Source organism: Oryx dammah, unplaced genomic scaffold, assembly GCF_014754425.2.
Source record: "Oryx dammah isolate SB20612 unplaced genomic scaffold, SCBI_Odam_1.1 HiC_scaffold_12, whole genome shotgun sequence".
Taxonomy (NCBI): Eukaryota; Metazoa; Chordata; class Mammalia; order Artiodactyla; family Bovidae; genus Oryx; species Oryx dammah.
Window position 1 is genome coordinate 70430259 of NW_024070196.1, and position 8178 is coordinate 70438436.

The 8178-nt window shown below is 70.1% G+C and overlaps 1 protein-coding gene across 2 annotated transcripts in view; it reads right to left on the reverse strand.

The window, feature by feature from the left end:
• The window catches only part of ADORA2A (adenosine A2a receptor), a 15559-nt gene extending 7532 nt beyond the window's left edge, over window positions 1-8027 (reverse strand). The window contains exons 1-2 of one of the 2 annotated variants that reach the window (XM_040251198.1): window positions 7964-8027; window positions 66-639 (exon numbers count right to left, since the gene is read on the reverse strand). In XM_040251198.1, coding sequence (XP_040107132.1) covers window positions 66-391 — 326 coding nt within the window. In that variant the 5' untranslated portion in view covers window positions 392-639; window positions 7964-8027. Of the gene's footprint in view, window positions 1-65; window positions 640-6642; window positions 7255-7963 lie in introns of those variants that run through there. The other variant, XM_040251197.1, reaches the window with a different exon arrangement.
• Between the last annotated feature and the right edge of the window lie 151 nt (window positions 8028-8178).

The window sequence follows — 8178 nt, forward strand, 5'->3', positions numbered from 1 at the left end:
TGACCCCCAGCACAGCCCCTCACGGGTGCAGCCCCAGCACGAGGCACCCCGGGAGCGGGACTCACCGGAGCGGGATCCGAATGGCGATGTAACGGTCAACGGCGATGGCCAGCAGGCTGAAGATGGAGCTTTGTGTGAGCACCAGGACGAAGCAGGCGAAGAAGAGGCAGCTGTGGCAGGCCGCGCAGAAGCCGGTGCTCAGGGTCACGGCGAAGGGGATGGCGAGCACCCCCACGGCGATGTCGGCCGCCGCCAGCGACGCCACGAAGTAGTTGGTGACGCTCTGCAGGTTGCTGTTGAGCCACACGGCCCAGCACACCAGCACGTTGCCCAGGATGGCCAGCACGGCGATGGCCAGCTCCACCGCGATGTACGCCGAGAAGCCGTCCATGGCGCGCGCGGCGGCCGGCGGGCGGGCTCAGCGAGGACGCGGGCCGCGCCAGCGCTCGGTCCATAGCTGCGGCACGGCCGTCCCCGCCCAGGCCCCGAGCCCCTTCTTCGCAGGAGCCGGGGCGACCCTGCCGTCGGTCGAGGGGCTCCCCCCAGCACTCTTCACCGCCCACGGCGCGTCTCCAGAACGCAGGCCCCCTGCAGGCGCTCCGGCGGCATCTCTCAGCTCTGCTTCAGGTCCTGAGACACCTGCCCGGGGAGAAGCCTCGTGAGGAGCTGGACCTCCGGGCACGGCCGGAGATACCCGCGCAACCCCCGGCCCCCACCGCCCAAAGTCCCCCCGCAGGCAGGCACGGCCGGAGGGCGACCCACCATGCCCCTGCCCTCCGGGAAGGCGGGGGTCAGCCCGAGTGCTCTTCTCCCAGAGGAGCCAAGACCTCGCAGAGGTGAGTCGCTTCTGTCGCCCCCGGGCTCAGCTCGCTTCTCGAGCCTTCTGTGGCAACCCCACCACCCCTCTCCTGGAAACCCCTGGGTCTGCCGGCACCACCCTCCTCGCTCAGCCGGCGGCTGCGTCCCTGAGAGCCCGGAGCTGCACTGCGGGGCGCCCCACTGGGCGTGCAGCGGGGTGCTGAGCGCTGGGAGGGGGCCCGCCCCCAGCAGTGCCCGACCGCAGAGGCGCGTCTGGGCGGGGCGCTCCTCAGCCCCACCCGCTGCCTCCTCCCGCGCCCGCGGGGGTGCTCAGCCAGGACTCAGAGGTGCCCGGCCTCGGTTTCCCCACTGACACAGTGGGAAGGCTGGACCCCAGTCGCCTCTGGGGGCCATTTAGGCTCTCACCCGTGGTTCTACGAGCAGGAAATGAGCATGCGTGAAACAGCTCCTCCCCTTCACCTGAGTCAAAATATCCTGGTGTCAAGAATCCGAGACAGCTCTGCAGAAGCAGCCCACCTCCCAGGGGCCCCTGAGCTCCCCCGCCACTCAGGCCTCTCCCCACGGCCCAGGCTTCCCCGCCACACTCCACCATGCTGCCCAGCAGGGTCCCCTGTGCCAAGTCCACCCTCCTCCCGCCCCAAGCTCCCCGTGCCAGGGGCCCAGGTGCCCGTGGGCAGTGGTGGCCTCGAGCCGCGGGGACAGGAAGCCCGAGGGTGCCCGCACGTGGGCTGGGGGCTGCCTGGCCCATCTGTCCTCCAGGACACAAGGCATCGGATGGACAGGCCACCTTGGGAGAAGGCTGCTCGTGGCCCCTAGCTGCATGCAGAGTGCCGGGTCCTCTCACCCCATCCAGGAGGTGCTGTGGCGCTGCGACAGAGGACCCCCCAGCTCCCTTCTGACAGCTCCGCCCCTGCCTCTGGCAGTTGCAGCCAGTGGTGGGCACCCCGTGACGCAGCAGCAGGGAGCAGCAGAGAGGAGGCGGAGCCCCTGACAAACCGAGGGGTCCCTGCAGCCTGCAGGCTCTCCCAGGCCTGCAGCCACCACAAACAATTCCCACCAAGCCCCTGTTGCGCACAGGGCACGAGCTGGCCAGTGGCTACAGAGCCGGCCGGTGGCAGAGGCGGGGCGGACCGACCTCCCGGGGCCACCTCTGGCCACGCGGGGTCCCTTGGTGCCTCCGGCCGGCAGCCGGGAGCAGCAATCCCCTGGGGCGCCTGACTGCAGAAGCTCCGCGTCCAGGTCTTGCCATCCTCCCACCGGAGCGAAGGGGCAGGCTCCCCTCTGGGGGGGCCTCCCGGGTGCAGCGCCGGGCGGGCCCCGGGACCTGTGTCCCCCCATCAGTGAGCCGCCGGCCTCCTGCCGACCCCTTGCCAACCCTAACCCTTGGCCTCTCCTGGGGAAGCTGCGTTGGCGGCACGTGGCCCACGCTGGAAGCCTGACTTGGGCCCGGCCCATCTCCCAGACTGAGGGCCCCGGGGCCGGCTGACCCAGATTGGTACCATGTTTCTGGGGAGCTGAAGGTGGACTGTCTGGGCCCCGTCCGGAGCCCCAGTGATGGGGGAGCACCGCCTGCACCTGCCCCGGATGTTGGCTGACCCCACAACAGCCAGGGTGCTTGGCACGGAAGGGCCTTGGAGCCCCTAAGCCAAGCCCTCCGGTGAGTGCCTGGCAGGACCTCTAATCCGCAGAGCCTCCCTATCACCTTCTGCACCCGGGGCGCCAAGGCCTCCGGACTGGAGCCGCCCTCCTGCCGTCCACCAGGAGCCGGGGGTGCCCTCCCACCCAGGTCGGCCCTCGAGAAGCCAGTGTGCCCCTGTGCCCCGGGCACCGTCTGCCTCCCTCAGCTGTGAGCACAGCCCCGGCCACACAGACCACCCGGGCATCCGCCAGACCCGGCTCTCCAGCGTCGAGTGGAGCGCCCGAGGGCCACCCGGGGCAGGTGGGCTGGAGGCGGCCGGAGCGTCCCGGCCATCAGACCCAAGTCAGCCTGGGCCCTTTGCTGGACTTTGCTGGGTATCAATGCTCCCGTGACGGCCTGTTTCAAGCCAGTCGTGTGTCACTGACAGGAACCAGGAATCAACGCGCACAGCTGGTGAGAACCAGGCTCCAGGCTGCCACTGACCACCCAGACCTGAGCTGTCCCCTGGCCCCCCTGCCCCCGGACTCCACCCCAGAGCCCAGGCTCAGGCGGCCTGCTGAGGAGCTCAGGAAAGGAGGTTGCAGGGACCTGAGAGCCCCCATGAAACTTGCTGGGGAAATACCCATGGAAAACGGCAGCAAGGAGGCTTCCTGGGGCCTCTGGGCACCTCCCCGCCGCCCTGCCTTCGGAGGTGTACAAAAGCCACAGGAAGGTCGGAGGCCCAGGGACCAGGGCTAGGGCTGGGGCTGGGACCCGGATCTGGCAATTTCCTATCCCTCTCTGTTGGCCCTCGTTAATCCTTGAGTCATCTGTCGCTAGCCAAGGGGGGCAATTAAGTATTAATGACGCAGTATTTCCTCGTGATTGTACAGGGCAGAGGGCAGAAGCCACCCCATGGCAGGCCAGAGTCACGTGCCGGGGAGCAGCATGCTAAGCCTGGGGAGGGCAGCCCCACAGGATTCCCCAGCAGACAGGCTCCGTCCCGCCTTCCTCCTCACCCTCACCAGCCTGGCCTTTGTGTGATCAAAATGCACACACTTCCTGGCTCCTTGTCTGTCCCAGCGGCGAGGCTTTCTGTGCTCATGCACAGGCAGTGGGTGGGGCCCTGGGGCCTGCTGGATGGAGGAGCCTGGCAGCTAGCACGCAGCTCCCTGCACACCTGCCCCTGAGTACCTCGAAGGGTGGGGTACTGCCTGGGCCTGTTGCAGCCACGCTGGGCCTCTTCCCGGGCTCCAGAGCCCCAGCCTGAGGCCCCTCCACCAGCTTCTCAGCAAGTGTTCCTGAGAACTTGACCCTGTGCCCAGCAGCACCCCGCTTGCTGGAGCCCAGGGGGCCCGCTGCCGGCCGCTGCCCGGCCCGAGCCTACAGCCGGGGTCTTAAGGCGCTGTCGTCTCGGGAGGCCGACCCGAGAGCTGCCACCCAGCCTGGCGTGTGGGTCACGCCCCACCTCCAAGACCTCAGCTCCACTCCGAGAGCCTGAGAAGCACAGTTTTAAAGCACGGGAGGAAAACTAAGGGTAAGACTGATAAGCAACCAGTGACTAAAATACAGAGACTCGTTCCAGAAGAGACGAAGGCAATCCAGTAACCGAAAACAACGATCAAAGGTACTTAGGGTCTTCAGAGAGAGAAAGGAAAGGCGTCCATAAAGAATGAGAGTTCCCGGCAGCGCCGAAAAGGGCGGGCAGACACGAACCAGAAATGAGAGCCCTGGAAGGGAACCACCTGAAGGGACCGGCGCGCACACGAGCCGGGAGCATCAGGGCGGGAGGGCGCACCAAGAACCGTCACGCAGGCCTCGCAGAGCAGGAGGCTGGAGCCTGAGGCGGCCTGGGCAACGCCGACCTCCGTCTCACGGAGGGGCTTGGTGGGCAGCTGCGCTCCTCTCCAACTGCAGGCCACTCACTGGCTGTTGGGGCCCCCGAGTCTGGGCACATGCCTCCCCCAAACCCCCAGGGCCTTGGACCCACCCGGCCCCTCTCCAGACGCATCAGCAGGGGCAGAGCAGTGACTCCAGCACTGCCTGGAGGAGCCAGGGGCCTCCTCCCTCCAGCCCTGCACGGCTGCCAGCCTGAGGAACTCGGCAAGGGCAGCCCCCCAGCGGGCACCGCCTGCAATCCCTCCCCTAAGGCCCCGGGGTGCAGCCGCTGCTCTCGGAGCCTGAGGGCAGGATGTGGGCGGGGCAGGGCTGAGGGTGCTCCCAGCACTGGGCCCGCCCCAAGGGGCCTCCGCCCAGCAGGCCCTGGGGCCACACACTTCTCCCTGCTGGGGACCTCGGGCCACCTCTGTCCTCTTGGGTCCAGGCCAGATGCTGGACAGGCTGCAGGCCCGGCCCGCTGGCCTCAGATGGGTCACCTCCCCAACACCCCCTCCAAGGGGCCACTCCTCACACAGGCCCTTGGATGCCCATTCCTCCAGCTCACGCTCCGAGACCTTGAGTGAGGGGTGTCCCCCAGGCTCTGCACATCCCTGGGGGGGGGGTCTTGGCTCCCAGAGCCCTCCCAGGCGAATCTCCAACTGGCAGGACCGGCTCCTGTGCTTGAAGAGGGCAAGGTGGGGGGTGCTTTCCAAATGGGGACAGACCATAGGGGGCACGGCGTGGGGGCTGGCCTGCTCAAGGGGCGGTGCCCGGGGCTTGTGGAGACGTCCACACAGTGGGTGGGGGAGGCAGACCCACCTCTGGGCCCCGAAGGCATGGAGAGGTGCTAACGCAGCTCCAGGGGCGGATGGGGGTGGATGGGCCCGAGCGGCTGGCTCCCTGACCCCTCAGTGGCCCCCGGCCCCGTCTGCAGTTTGCAGAGGCTACTGAGGGGCCAGAGGTGAACACTCCTGTGAAGATGGGCAGAAACCACTGCCCTGCCAGCAGGGGAGGCACCTGGGTGGCTCCTGCCTGCCTCCGCCTGGCACACCCCAAAGCCGTCTCTCTTCCAGAGGACAGACAGCTGCACCAACGGGGGTGGCAACCGAGGTCGGAGCCACAGAAGGACCCTGCCCAGCAGCTTCTCACTCAGGCCTGTCCTGCAAGAGCGGGTGCCAGCCAGAACCGTCTAGCAGAGCGCTCCGGGGACGGGTGAGGCTCAGAGGTGTGTCAGGGAAGGCTGTGGGGGGTGGGGGGCTGGACAGCTGGAGCACCCTGCCTCTCTGACTCCCACACCCTCTGCCCCTAGAGTGAGGGCAGCCCCCCTCCACCCAGCCCCTCCCTCCCCTGTCAGGATCCCATGGCTTCCATGCCCAGGGGGCCCTCCTACGACTGTAGGAGGCAATGGGGGGACCCCGGCCCCCTCCCAGCCCCACCTGGGAGGCCAGAAGGGCTTCTCCCCGCATCGCAGCTCCAAGCTCCTGCCGTCCCTCCCGCTTCCAGGGCAAACCCTCCTGTGGCTGCCCACACTCCCCAGGCCCGGGGGGCTGGAGCTCATCCTTCTGAAGCTCAGCATCTGAGGCCCGCGGTCTCCTTGGGGCCGCCGGACCCACACACCGCCCAGAATGTCTTTTCAAGCCAGCCTTCAAGCCCTTGCCTGGCCTCTGGCCTTGCCGCCCTGGACTCTCACGGGTGCACAGATTTCAGCAGACAGGCAGAGCCCACAAGACCAGTCAGTCCCAGCTCACAGAGGCAGGGGGCTCGGGAGTCAGGCAAGTCAGATGGAACGAGAGCTGCTGGCAGCTTTCACGTCAGTGCTGCGAGCCCCCTGGGGCCACGGCCCTGCACGGTGGACGCTGCCCAAGGCCGCCCCGGGGCCCCGTAGGTTGCAGGGTACGATGCCCTGGAGCCAAGCGCCTGCTCCCCACCCAGCGCGTCACTTGGCCCTCTGGTGACAGCGGTCTCTTGTGATGGCCCCCCAACCCTGCAAGCCTAACCGCTTCTCTGCGGGGTTTCCCAGCTCAAGCACTGGCCCCAGTCTGCCCCCCCCCCCGCCACAGCCCCGAACATGAAGCCCTGCGCGCACCATCCTGCGTGTTTCACAGGATGAGAAGGCAGACTGGCCGGGGCAGGAAGCCCAGCGAGTGGATCCAGACCAGAACGTTTGGATGTCCGGGCCTCTCAATCCCGGCTGCTCCTGAAGCCGCCCACGGCCCTCGCGACCTGTGGTCTCCTAGGGAGCAGACGGGGGCGGGAGGGGGGTGGCTGGGGGCCTGCACGTCCCAGGCCCCCGGGGAGAAAGGAAACGCGCAAGCCCACAGACTCACCTGGCCAAAGTCTCGTCTCCCGCAGGCCTTCCCGAAGCACTGGAGAGGGAGGCCGGGTCAGCCCAGAACACGGTCTGCTCTAAGGGGACGGGCCAGTGGCCCGAGAGACATCCGGGGCCTGGGAGAGCCCGGGGACCTCCAGAGGACCCGGGCGGAGCGAGGAGGAGCAGACAGCCCGGGATGGGGCCCGGCCCCAGGGGCAGAGCCTCTCCAGCCCACCCTAGGAGGAGGAGCCCCCGACAGCACCCCACCTGCCTGGCCCGCTGTGCGCCCAAGAACCGTCCATCGCGGGCCCTGGGCCGGACACCCGGGGCAACCCTACTGGGCTTGGCAGTGACATGGAGGATCTAACAGCGGGTGCGGGGGCGGGAGCAGCCTGGGATCCCCGTGGAAAGGGGGCACAGGTCCCGCGGGTGGAAGCAGGCTCGGGGGCCGCCTGAAATGGGGAAAAGGAGGCGTCCCCCGGGGGTCAGCTGCGGTCTGGAGAAAAAGGGGTGGGGACACGCCCTCCGCCCCCAGCTTCTCTCCCCCGCGGAGCCCTCGGCCCCCGCCTTCCTCCCATTGTACAGTCGGGGAAATCGAAGTCTACATCGCAGTGGCCGCGCCCCAGCGCAGACAGCTCCCCTCGCTGGCCCGGGGCCCTCCCATCCCCTGGGCACCTGGAGCCAAGCCCCTCGAGGGCCGCCACCGTTCCCGCCAGTCCCGCCTCGGCTCCGGGCGGCCCCAGCGGGCCGCCAGGACTGTCCCCACCCCGGCCTCCGCCGGGGCGCGCCCCCAGGCCGGTTCCCGCCACCAGCGCCCACCGGACGCGCCCGCGCTCGGCCGGCGCTCAGCTCCGTCCCTCGCCGCGCCCTAGGCGCTCGGATGCCGTCCGCTCACCCAGACTCCCCGGGACGCCGGGACGCTCGGGCGCTCCGCCTGTGGAAGTCCCGGCCCGCGGGGGCCGCCCGCTCCGCTCCGGCCGGCCTCTGCGGACCCCGAGGGCTCGGCGAGGGCCCGGGGCTCCGGGCGCACCGGCGCCGCCCCCGCCCCTGCCGCCGAGGCCGCGCGCTCTCGCCCCTTCCTCTCACCACCTGCCCCGCGCGCCTTCCGGCCCAGTCCGGGGCGGCCCGGAGGGGTCCGCGCAGCGCCCCCCGACCGGGCTGGGGAGCCGGCGGCGCGCCCGCCCGGGCGCGGACCCCAGCCCTCGAACCGGCTGTCGGAGCGGCGGGAAGAGCCGCAGCGGCTGAGCGCCTGGAGGAGGGCGTCCGCGCCGCCCGCGCTCCCGGCCCCATGACCCTGGCCGCCCGCCTGCGACCCCAGACCCGGGGCCCCCACTGACCTGCTGCTCGAGCGCCGGCACCGGCGGTCTCGGCGTCGCTGGGGCTCCGGCTCCGCCCGCGGGCGCCCCCCGCCGGCGGCTTCCAGCCCCGCGCGGCCCGCGCCCCGCCCCGCCGCCCGCCCGCCCCGCCGCGCGCGGTGCCCGGGGTGCCGCGGGCCGCGGCGCGCGCCCCCCCGCGCGCCCGCCACGCTCCCGGCGCCCGCGGCCGCGCCGGC